We start from the raw sequence: 12,727 nt of genomic DNA on the forward strand, positions 1-12,727 counted from the left end.
CCGGCTAGGGCCCTTTCTTCTGACGCTGAAAACCAAACAGCAGATATGCTGAGAAAAGTAAGTCCTGACCCCTGGTGTTAGATAGCACAAAGAATTTAATTTACTATTTCAATATAAGGTCACAGTTTTTGAATTGTTTGTCCCCTGATAATCTATAATAAAAAAAGAATATATCCACGTTATACCCATATTGTATAATTAAAAAAATATATTAGCAATATTTTAATTTTTAACCAATTAGACAGATGCTCATTACTTATCTTTTTCTTATTTTAATTTTTCATTAAATTTCGAGAAATTTTACCATTACTATGAACAATCTTTTTAAACTAAGAAGAGATTATTGTTTACTAATAAGTACTAATTATACATAATTAGCAGAGAGCAATAATTAGCAAAAGAAGAAATAAAACAACATCGAGTGATATCCACATATAATATAGAATCACAAAGATCACACAAAGGTAGATTAAAGCGATAATCATTAAAAGTTTCGATGAAGACTACATTAAAAAGTAAAGCTTTTACAATCAGGGTATCTATTAAAAATTTTACCGTAAGGAAAATATATATATTTTTCAAATTAGTATTTACTAATAAAATAACGTTTTAATGGAATATTACACTTTCCATAATTAACAATAGTAGATAATAAGCTTAAAGATGAAAAAGTTGCATAACACCTTGTAACATACATTTATGCAGATCATATATTTTAAAATAGGTACAGTAATAAATATTAAATATAAATTGTATCACATTCACTTCATCTATAAGAGGGTATTGAAATAACCAAAATTTCAAAATATTACGAAAATAAGCAACCAAGAAATGACACCGTCTTTGTAGAAAAAACTGTCTATTATGTAATGGAAAACAAATTACTTATAGGGAACTAAACGAGCCTTTATCATTGTTCACGTTGTGAGTTACATGAATCTAGCGAATGTAATATATAAATATCATACTGTTTTGTTGCTGTGTAATTTGTATTTATATTTTAGTTATGAAAAATGCATCACATCCCTGTACCCCAGCAGAAATTTTGTCGGACATCACAGGCAAATTAAGACCTTTGGTCAAAATGGAAACTGAATTGAAGGCTGGTATATAAAATAGATTTACTGGGTTTATGCAAAATACAAAGTTAAGCAACTTAATATTAATTAGTAATTTTATTGTTTCCATAAACAGCCAACCATTTAAGATATTCATCTAGAGGGCACTGGTAGTAACCGAAACATAGTCTCCAGACTGATAAAGTACCATAATCTCAAATCTAGATCACCTAGCTGGTCAAATATGTAATATATATTAGGTAGTGCCTAAAAATGATCAATTTTCTAAGGATCAGCAGGCTTTCAGCCAATGTGACATAAATAAAAATTTGTCGGCCATTTGGAATTTCAAAATAACAGTGAATTTTATAACTCTGCTTGACGCTGATGGCCTGAACTAGATTTTCGAGTATAATTAATCATCATATATTGGCTAGGTTGATCATGAATTTGCAGTCACCAGTGATAGATAACTAATGCAATCTAGATTTTCTTTAGATTTGTGTCTGTCAGGATTGCCACCCGTCCCGTATTTCAAGGGACCGTCCCGTATTTAAGTCACATGTCCAGCAATTAGTTTATACGGGACACTAAAAGTCCCGTATTTTCGTACTTAGGAAAAATAAATGCCAATCCACACCCAAACAACCATTTGAATGCACACAATTTGTGCATTTTAAGTTAAAATAGTTATAGATAGTGTTTCATATAAATTGTGACCAAATTTAAAGAATGCGGATAATAGTGGAACATTTAAAAATTTCAGATACAGAATCGCATTTACCAAATTTTACAAATGCTATGGGCCTGTTCAATTGTTAGCACTGATTACAGTTTAAAAATTAGGCAATTTACAGCCAGGGCACAATCACAATAAGATATAAGAAAGAATTCCAAAAAAAAAATAGGCAATTTGTCGCGTAAACTATGATAACACGCTGATAAAAGTAATAAATAGATGTAGTAAACTATAAAAGTAAATGTATAATTTGTCAGATCTGAGGGTGTCAATAGCAGTGCCTCGGGATCTTGATAGCCTGCTACAAATGTCAAAATTTGTAGGCAAGCGTCAGCCCTTACTTTGACTCATCTGACAGCAATAGCTTATAAAACCAATGATAGAAAATGTTAATATATTATCTTTTATGCGATATTATCTAGAATAGGAGACTTTTGTAAAAAATATGGGTGTTTTTCAAAATTTACTTGAACTTTGTATTGAACTGTTTTTAATTTCACTGCTGTCAAGAACTAACACGATCTCAATTTAACCAGATAAGTTACGGTTTTGTCATCGGATCCACCAAGCATAAATATCGTTTCGTGGAATTTTTGACAGATAGCACTTATTAAACATAAAAATTATTATTAATCGGTGAGTGTATAGGTATTATTATTTGTTAATTTTCTTTGTTTAGATGCAAATGAAAAAGTTCTCGTTATTGGGTTGTATTAAAAAGCGACATTTTGTTCTTAACATAAATTAAAATATGTTAAAAAATTTCGAAATATGCAGTAAATTATCTTTTTAAATTAACCGTATTCTATCATAAAGTGATTTTCTACTTGATAGATCATCTCAAAAAATATCCATTTTGAAAAATGTCCCATAATGCGTTTCAAATGCAAACTCTGATTTTTTGATATGTCATATACAGGATAAACAGATACACAGGGTGTTTTGAGAACAGTAGATTATAAAATAAGACAAGGTTTCTCCTGGCCTATCGGTCTAATGTCTTTTGTTTTTTATGTACACAGAGTCAAAACAATTTATGTAAATTTGAAAAAAATATATTGCATTGTAGTTTGTTACAATTAAATTGTTTAAATGCACTTATTGTTACTTTTGGGCTATCTTGGAGAGGAGGTTAGACATGACCTTTCCAAATTATGAATGTTTTAGGCTATAACTTTCTAAGTTCTAAATTGTAGATCACAAATTTCAATGTAAAATTTAATTTTACACTAAGTACACTCGTTGACATTCCTGAAAATGCACAATTTTCAAGAAAAATACTATAAACAATCAATGCCTCAAAGGTCCACTGTCCAAAACGTCGACAGTTTCTTTTTCTAATATTTCCTTAAAAATTTCATTTTATCACAAGGAAACAGCTCGATATGTAGAAGTTTTTTTTTATCCTCAAAGTCCAAGTTCGAATTTTACGTTAAAAAACTGGTGTAAAGTGCACTGCACAACCGTGCTCAGGCCACTTGCAGCGCGGTATGTAGACATAAACGAAATGTGTTTCCCTTTCATGCTACATATTACTTTTTCTCTCAGTCAACTCGATAATTGGAGATTTTGCGTTACCTAATTCTTCCATTATCTGGACGGTATATTTTGAAGCCGATTTTTTTGGTGTTTTGCAAGATATATTTCCTTTTTAAAAAATCTGTGATTTTCTCATTGAAAGAGATGACTAACGTGTCTCCGATGTTTAGACACCAGTGGTAACGTCAAAATAAATTTTGTTTTTCGGTCAGGCCATTTTCGATCATTATTTTTGTCATTGGGCAGCAGTTCGGGTCTATCACAGACAATATTAAAGCAGAAAAACTTAATTTGAACATTTCAAGATTTGTTTATATCTGTGAGGACTTAAATATTGTAATACCAGATATGGCATATGAATAACTAAATTTGTTTTCGTCGGCAGCAGCGGCAGAGTACGCCATCTGTAGCTAGTGCAACAAACGACACACTCGGAAACCACAGACCATAAAATAATTAAGGAGACTGTATTGGAAGACACAATTAGATTAACCTTTAATTCTGCTATCTAATAGATGTCGCTGCACTATAATGGCAGTAAATTTAAATGTGATAAAATACACTGAGAATAGCAATAGATCACAAAACAGCTACTAATAGTTTAAAAAGGTTTATCTGATTTGGAAGTGACAAACAAATATTCATAAAAAAATTAATATAAGCTTATTAATATGAAGAAAATCCTCAAAAAAAAATTATGAATGGTTTGGATAAACAAGAGACGAAATATTAATAAAATAATCTTTCACGATTTAGTACGAAGTCTTATGAGAATGCAGATTTTTTTGGTCTTTCCACTTTGAATGTGCAACAATTGACGAACACTTTCCACAGCAACTTGTATAAATAGGAAACCAACATCTAAGGAACCGTATGACAGCTCGTAGAAATCGATTAGGTACTTGGAAGATACATAATTTATAATAATTCTGTGCATTTTAACGTATTTACAGGTGCATTTCGAATCTTGCATTTGATTTCGCGGAAAGTTCTAAAGAAAAAGCGTGAAATAGGCACCCAGTCGGCACTATTTCAAATAAATAACGTAGAAAATACGTGAAATAAAATATAAAAAAGCCGCACCCCCGCGCAATTCGAGGCAATCGTCAGATTTCATCGGTAAGGCGTGTGGGACTCATTCTGCCTGCATTCCGCACGAAAAATAGGCTGCGCCCATCGAGGAGCCCCGGGAAAACGTAAATTTCACCGGGAAGGTGCCGAGGAATCACCTTCTAAATATGACGTTAGGACGCAGGAAGGACGCTGCGCGGCCCACAGTAAAAACCTTTGTGGCAGCAAATCGGCACTTTTTAGGGCCGAGTGTGCGACGCGGACGGAGCTATCAAATTTTAATATATAAGAATTTACCTGCTTTTATGTAAAATGCATTGCACAGTTACTTGCCAAAAATTATGGTTAGATACATTTGTTTCGAACTAATTGGTTCTCATCAGTATGATGTAACATATTGCGCTTATAGCAAATAACAATTTTAAATGTGCATTTCGGTTTTTTAAAAGGTGGAGGTGAAAAATCATCCTAAATTAATGTTACGTTAAGAAATTGTTTTGCTGAATGTTGGATATTATCCGATTATTTTTTACAAGCCCTTGCATATATGCCACATCTTTCAAAACACTTTATATTTGATTTTGGCAATTATAATACCTTTACAGAGAAGTGAGATGACTGCATTTATATAATTATTAAAAAAAAATTAATAAAACAGTGAGTCATTTCAAATATATACCGAATTAAAATACCTCAAAAAATATATGATCCACGGATTAAAAATTGAAAAATTCTAACATTTTAACATTTAAAACTACTTATTACTTTAATCGTCATCCTCGTCATCGTCGTCAGAAATATACTTCTTCTGGCTACGCTTACGTCTACTAGGTTGCTTTTTATTTTTGAGCTTGATTCTCATTTTGACTGTAGAATCTGTATCAGACTTATTTCCTTCATCCTTTTCGTCCTCCCCCTCCGATTCGCCCCCATCAGTTTCTATGCGTTGCTTGGCATTCGAGAAAACGGACTGGAGAACTATACTGTCCTCGTGGATTAATGAGGCCTCTTCATTGTAAATTTGAGCATTTTGACAGAGAAGCATAAAGTCCCTCTCTAGATCCACAAAATCGGTGTACTAAAAGAGGCCAAAAGGAATTATAAAAATGTGTTAGAAAATTCGTGTACGCACTCACCTTTCCGTCTTCGATTCTATTAAGAATTTTGTTAATGTCTATGGGCTTCTTTATGATCTCGTAATAGTCTGGATAGTCCTTTCTTGGAGGCAGTTTCATGAAAGGTTCACTGAGAAGCCTCCCATCGCTACAATTTATTAGTGAAATATTTTGTTTACAGAAATCGAAAGATTACCTGTCAGTATATTTGGTGACTATAGCCATAAGCTTTCTCATTTGTTTCTTCAGTTTAGAGTCATTGGCCGACTGTCCCCTCATTCTTCTTTTGTTACTGGTGCCTACTTCACTATCTGAGTCGTCACCGCGTTTTCTTCGTTTACGACCTTTTTTCTTCTTTGCTTTCTCCTCTTCTTCATCTTCTTCTTCGTAGTCTCCAGTTTCATCAATTGCCTGGAAGGGAAGAATATAAAGTGTTTTAAAATGGACACGAATCATTATAGAATTACATACCTTTAACCATTCTTTCTCAGTCAAGCTATCAGTGTAATCGACTTCTTTTCTCTGCCTAGTGCCCCTGCCTAATATACTGTCGTTGTCATCGTAGTTCCACGGATCAACCTCATCGTCTTCTTTCACTAACCAGTCAGGAAGTTCATTTATCTCTAGAAGTCTCGGTTTCCTGGCAGGACCTAATTTAGCTTCCTCCCGTCTTCTCTCCAAGTCCATTTTTTGGAAGAGTTCGAATTCTGCTTCGGTTCTAGCTACCATTTGATTTACAGTCTCATCGTCAGGTACCTCGTTTTCCTCCTAAAAAAAAGCAAATAAAAAATCTGGTTCCAATAAATATTTCTAATTTTACTTCTTCATCATCTCCATCTTGATGCAAAATGTGTTGCAAGAACTGCTGCCTCTCGGTACCAGTGGATTTTTGGTCAAACATACCAGCTTGAATCACTTTTTCGTCCATGTTGAGCTTATACCTGGCAGCTGCCAGGATTCGTTCCTCTACAGAGTTCACTGTCATCAAACGAAGCACTCGCACCTCATTTTGCTGACCGATTCGATGTGCTCTGTCTTGGGCTTGCAAATCCTAAAATTTTTCAATTTCGTGAGCAATCAAAACAAGTCTATATTTTTAACTGACAGAATTTCCGGAAATAACTATTTTGCGGACTATATGCTCCGACCAGTATTCAATTACACCTGTAGTCTCTAGTAAACAGCTTATGATCATCCATCAGTCGAACCTCCAGACACATACTGGTTTCGGAGTTGTTAGTCCTCACAGTATGCCGTAAGTGTGGCAGATACGAAGCGAATATACACGAAATATAGAATATAGAATGCTACATCTATGAATGGTCACTGCTACTCAATACCTATGATTTCATTTGGCCATATCAGTAGTAGACAAAACTTTAAGTGCAGCTTAAAAACAAATTATAATCCGGCTATTCGATTAAGAAAAAAAAATCAGGTTAGTCATATACTATAGAAAATATACAGATTGTTTGAAGCCAACTACAATAATACGAGGTCTTTCCCAAAGTATCCGACCTTCCTTCATATTTCTCTGCTGCACTATGGTACGAAATGCCTAAAAGCTGGCCAAAAATGAAAAAAAGTTTCTATTTGGAATTTTTTAAGGATCAGGTTGGCAATAAGGATAGTTGGGCTATTCAAATTGACCGGTGGAACCAGTTTGCCGTTTATACTGGAGCTAGGATTTGAAGTCGAAGTAACCTTATTGTGTGTGTCTCGTGGCCATCTTAGCGAACACAAAAGTACAGTATATGTTCAAAATGCTGTAAAAATTTATTTATTGTTCTGATAAAGTCGTAATAAAATGGATGTTGTTCCAGGTATGTAAAGTATTTCAACATTATAAATTATTCATAATAAATTGTTCATTGTCCACTTATTTTCATTATTGTTTATGACAAATAATGCTTAAATTTATTACGAAAATCATTCAAAAGTAAACTTAAAAGTTATATATAAGGCACCATAAGGCTAAATTACTTATTGACCCGTAATCTATGATCAATTTACTATAATATGATGAAAAAAACATCCACGCTTTCAATTTTATGATATGAATAAAGCAAAAGTTGCAATAAATCGTAATTCAATTATTTCGTTAATGTCGTACAAAGAGTGAAAAGAATATTGCATTTATTATAAAATAAGTAAAAATAATGTTTGGAAAAATACACATAAGTAGAATAGTAAAGGGCAATAAGTAAATAAAGAGATAGAATACTCAGTATGACATAGAAAAGGATAGTCGATGCGATTTTGTCAATTCACATCCTCAGAAAAAAAAGTGGAATATTTGAGACAAGACCCTGGTATCTAAATGTTTTTGGGGTTGCTGAATCCGAAACCGGTGTCTGTTTGATCCGATCAGGTCTGCGTTAAGGTCAGTTGAAGGTCAAATGTAGAGAATCATTTGCCAACAGAGAACCTCCATATCTATGCATTTTTCCGGACGGTAAATCTGAATCCGGTGTCCGTTTGATCCGATCAAGTCTGCATTGAGGTCAATTCAAGGTCAAATGTAGAGAATCAATTGCCAACAAAGTAAACCAATGTATCTATACGTTTTTAGGGTCGCTTAATCCGAATCCGAGGTCTGTTTGACCTGATAAGATCTGCTAAGTTCTAAAACTCAAAACACTCAAGTATTCATTTATGCGTATTAAAATTTGAGTAACAAATAATATTAAAGAAAGAAAGCTTTAACTCTGAGCCCGTGACTTTCAACAATATTCAACAAATTAACATGATCAAATGACGAATTTTTAAGAATTGTAATTTGTCTGTTTTACGATAAATTGAATTTTCGTATAATTAGTACGGTCAAAAACCCCAATATCCACGTACGTTAGTTTATTCCACTTTTGTCAAATTTCGTCCGCCATATTGGATCCACCATTTTAAATTTCTCAATTTCAATATGAAATTCGTAATCAGTGTTGTCAAAAATCCCGAAACACCTATTTTTGTCAGTTTATTCGACTTTTTTAAAATTTAATCTGCCATACTGGATCCGCCATTTCGAATTTTTCAATTTTGATATCAAATTCATAATCAGTTGGGCCAAAAACCCCAGTATACCCACTTTTGTACAATTTGGAATAAATTTTTATTTTTGGCCAGCTTTTAGGCATTTCGTACCATAGTGCGCTGATGCTATTCTACATCATTGGGCTGGTGGCATAATTCAAAGCAGTCCCCATTTGATTGAAGAATACTCTCCTAACGGCCTTTCCACTTTTGGAAGTCATGGAACTAATTTTTTGGTATCGCCTTTAGAGCGTTCGTCATATTAGTTTCGACTGTTTTTTTTTGGCGTCAAATCGGTGTCCTTTCAGTGGTATTTTTAATCTTCGGAACAGCCAAAAGTCGCAGGGAACTACGTCAGGACTGTACGAAGGCTGAGAGAGCTGTACGAATTTGTGCATTGTTAAATATTTCTGCACGATGTTTAATGGATGCGCTGACGCGTTATCATGAAGAAGCCAGTCCAACCAAGTTGATGCCGTTTTTGCGTCACACAATTTTTTCATAACTTCAAGATAATATTCTTTGTTGATCGTCTGACGTCTAGGAGCATATTTATGGTGCACAACACCCTCATCATAAAAAAAATAATCAGCAATGACCTGACATTGTTCCGACTTTGACACGCTCTTTTCGGTTGTGGCTTTGTCCGTTTTGTTTCAGGCTCATAACCATAAACCCATGATTCATCATCAGTTATAACTTTTTAATTAGATTTTCATCATTACTGACCATTTCCAAATTGTCCTGAACGATTTCAAGGCGAAGATTTTTCTGCTTCATCGTTAGCAATTTTGGAATGAATATCAAACACTAGTTTTCCGTATTTCAAGTATTCTAGTTCTCTCACAACCAAATGACGATCTTCATTGACCGCAAGTCGCACTTGTTCGATATTATCCAGTGTTTCTGTCGTCGTAGGCCGCCCAGAGCATGAGTTACTATCAACAGATGTGCGGCCATATTTGAACAGCTTATACCACTCTCTTATTTGTGTTTTGCTCATACACTCGTCCTCAAATGCCGTCTTTATTATTTCGATGGTCTCCGCAGAACTCATTTCGAGTTTAAAGCAAAATTTAATGCAAAGTTGCTCCGATCTTTCCGTCATTTTTACAATAGCAAAATGCGACGAACGTAAAATACTCTTTGTAAACAAACGCACACTGTACCTGAACTAAAGCGTCCCGATGAAAACTGCAGCATCTAGGAAGTTCATGAAGCTTTACAGTTAACACTCATACCTGGCAGAGGGCGTTAAAACTGTCAGATGTGAATATATGAAGAAAGATCGCATACTTTTGGGAAAGACCTGGTATAACAATTTTCAGATTGTGAACATTTTTTGACAGATTACTTACTTGGTGAGGATTCCAATCGGAGTCAAATATAACAACAGTATCTGCACTCTGCAAATTCAAACCCAGACCACCAGCTCTGGTCGAGAGTAAAAACAAAAAGTATTCGCTGCGTTTATCATTAAATTTTTTTAGTAAATCACCGCGATCCTCCGCCTTTGTTGTACCATCAAGCCTGAGGTAGCCAAAGCCGCGCCAACTCAAATAATCTTCCATAATAGTCATGAGCTGAGTCATCTGGCAAAACAGGAGGACGCGGTGATTTGTTGCCTTGAGTTTCGGTAAGATCCTGTCGAGAAGTTCGAATTTACCCGACGCACGGTATATGTCAGGTCTGAAAGCAAAAATTTAATTACAGTTATACACAGAGACATTAAGTTTGTTTTACCCGGATATAACACCTCCTGCAATTCCAACGTGATCGCAATATTTTTCTTCGATATTCGGAAACATGAAAGGGTGGTTACACAGTTTGCGAAGCTGCACAATTGTATTCATCAGAGCTTTTGCTCCACCTTTGCCTTTATTACCCTTTTCTGACCCGTCTGTAAGTAAAACGCCTTTGCTCTGCATATGTCTGAAAATATTATTAGTAATAAAAACGGGCATAATTCAAAAAGTCTACATACTTGTATAAAACTTTTTGTAGACCGGACATGTCACACTTAATAATGTATTCGACTTTATCAGGAAGCTGTGATTCAACTTCTTTCTTTAAACGCCTAAGCAAGAAAGGTCGCAACACTTTGTGTAAACGACGAATTATTAGGATCGTCTCTTCTTCATTAAGTTCAACCTAAAATAAGACAAAGTTATAATTATAATGTAAATAAAAGGTGCATCCATTTTTACTTTCTCTCCTGTAGTGGCAAAGGGTGCGTTAAACCACTGCTCGAAAGTGGAGCAGCTTTTAAAAATAGATGGTAGCAGAAAATTCAGCAGTGCCCATAATTCTGGTAGTTTATTCTGTAATGGAGTGCCGGTGAGCAATAAACGATGCGGAGCAAGATAGTGGGTATTTAAAACTTGGGTCAGCTTGCAGTGATGATTTTTCATCCGATGTCCTTCGTCAATTATCATGTACTTCCATTGCAGCTGGTGGTTTTAGAAAAGTTACAAGGTGGAACTGAACAAGATAAAGATGAGGTTCTTACCTTTGCAAGTACCCCTTTGTCTTTAATAACATACTCGTAAGTGGTTAAGAGAACATTGAACTTTGTTGATCTCATCTGACTCTGGATTTGTCTCCTGCCAGCAGGAGAACCTTTGTAAGAAACAACGACAACTGACGGTGACCACTTCTCAAATTCTAAGATCCAGTTTGACAGGGTCCTGGAAGATAAACGATTATAACCAAGACAAGACAAACATTAAATTGTCTTACGATAAAGGTACAATAATTAAGAAGGGCCCGTTGACTTTCTTTTTCTCCATCAAGTAGGTAATAAGCGCTATGGTTTGTATGGTTTTTCCGAGACCCATTTCATCGGCAAGTATTCCGTTCAAATTATTGTTGTACAGTGACACCAACCATTCCAAACCCTTGATCTGATACTCTTTGAGTTGTCCATTTATCATGATAGAAGACTGTTCAGTAACTAGCTCGTGAACAGTGTGAGCGATGCTGTAATAAGTTTGTTCTTCAATTGAATTTTTGTGGTATTCATCGTCTTCAACCCTAGCTTTTTTGATGACCTCCTTAGCTTTGTCCTCTTCAGTTTTTGGTTCTTTCTGATCTAAAAACAAAATGTTTATAAATATAAACAGATATATGAAAATTGGGGTGTCTTACTATCATCATCATCATCAGAATCCTCATCATCTGTATCAGATATTTCCCAACCAGGATTCTGAGACAGCCATTCTTGTAGTTGACTTAGCATGGGAGCTTCTTCACCAGAAAGTTTGTTGCCTGTAGCTGTTTCTACAACAGTTATGGGCCGGTCAGATCCTTGTGAACCATCGTCATCAGGGTTCAATAAGCCTTCCAGACCTAAACGTTTTCTCTTTTTCTGCAAAATTATATTTATGGTAAGCACATGTAGCTATGAAATAATTAACTAACCTTTTTGCGCTTCTCTTCTTCTTGTTGCTTCCTCTTCTGTTCCAGTTTATGTTGTTTTACCATCTCCGTCAAATTGCTAATATATTCATCAGTTTGAGACAACAAGAAAGCAAGACGTTTATCTTTCTTCTGATCGATAAGTTTGCGATAACCTTCTTCATCTTCAGCCATTAATCTAATTTAAAAAATAAAATATACATGTTAGAATACTCAACATTAAAAAAGTACCTTCTCATTCTCTCTTTTTCTATCCTCTCTTGCTCTTTCTTCTGCTCTCTCTCTGCGTTAGCGTGATAATTCATTACAGCCTTGTTCAGTCTTAACAGTTTAGCTTGATTATTACGAAGAAACTCCTTAAAATCTTTCCCGTGTTGTAAAACTGAAGTAAGAAACTCTTGATGTTTCTGTCTGCGTTTACGTTCAGCTTCTAATTTCTGTTGTTTTTCCAACTTCTCGGTTGCTCTAGCCTCACGCAATCCTTGACGTTTGGTGCGTTTGTATTGCTTCACATTCACAGCTGTTTCAAGAGTGGTATCACGTCTGGTGCATGCGATTATTTCACTTCTCAGCTGTCTTTGGAAATTCAGGCAACGTAAAGCTTTTAGTTCTATCTGTGCTTGGATTCTAAGTTCGTCGGACATGTTAGTCGGGAGGTTAGACAGTTGTTCCATCCTAGCTGCGATTCTTGCTGCCACTCTTTAAAAATTTGATGAATAAGTATTAAACAAATCAGGAGTGGGATTCTCATAAAGAAC

The 12,727-nt window shown here is 34.9% G+C and overlaps 1 protein-coding gene across 4 annotated transcripts in view; it reads right to left on the bottom strand.

Annotated features, from left to right (window-relative positions):
- Window positions 1-4,226: 4,226 nt before the first annotated feature.
- Window positions 4,227-12,727, bottom strand: part of LOC108904309 (ATP-dependent helicase brm) — a 44,507-nt gene continuing 36,006 nt past the window's right edge. For 3 of the 4 annotated variants that reach the window (XM_018706811.2, XM_018706812.1, XM_018706813.1), the window contains 14 exons: window positions 12,201-12,668; window positions 11,973-12,147; window positions 11,700-11,919; window positions 11,292-11,643; window positions 11,062-11,239; window positions 10,760-11,002; window positions 10,537-10,703; window positions 10,296-10,484; window positions 9,911-10,241; window positions 6,343-6,573; window positions 5,994-6,290; window positions 5,719-5,933; window positions 5,544-5,670; window positions 5,174-5,485 (listed from right to left, as the gene is read on the bottom strand). In XM_018706811.2, the coding sequence (XP_018562327.2) occupies window positions 5,174-5,485; window positions 5,544-5,670; window positions 5,719-5,933; window positions 5,994-6,290; window positions 6,343-6,573; window positions 9,911-10,241; window positions 10,296-10,484; window positions 10,537-10,703; window positions 10,760-11,002; window positions 11,062-11,239; window positions 11,292-11,643; window positions 11,700-11,919; window positions 11,973-12,147; window positions 12,201-12,668 (3,505 nt within the window). Of the gene's footprint in view, window positions 5,486-5,543; window positions 5,671-5,718; window positions 5,934-5,993; window positions 6,291-6,342; window positions 6,574-9,910; window positions 10,242-10,295; window positions 10,485-10,536; window positions 10,704-10,759; window positions 11,003-11,061; window positions 11,240-11,291; window positions 11,644-11,699; window positions 11,920-11,972; window positions 12,148-12,200; window positions 12,669-12,727 lie in introns of all 4 variants that reach the window. The other variant, XM_018706810.2, reaches the window with a different exon arrangement.

Source organism: Anoplophora glabripennis, unplaced genomic scaffold (genome assembly GCF_000390285.2).
Source record: "Anoplophora glabripennis isolate ALB-LARVAE unplaced genomic scaffold, Agla_2.0 scaffold101, whole genome shotgun sequence".
Taxonomy (NCBI): domain Eukaryota; kingdom Metazoa; phylum Arthropoda; class Insecta; order Coleoptera; family Cerambycidae; genus Anoplophora; species Anoplophora glabripennis.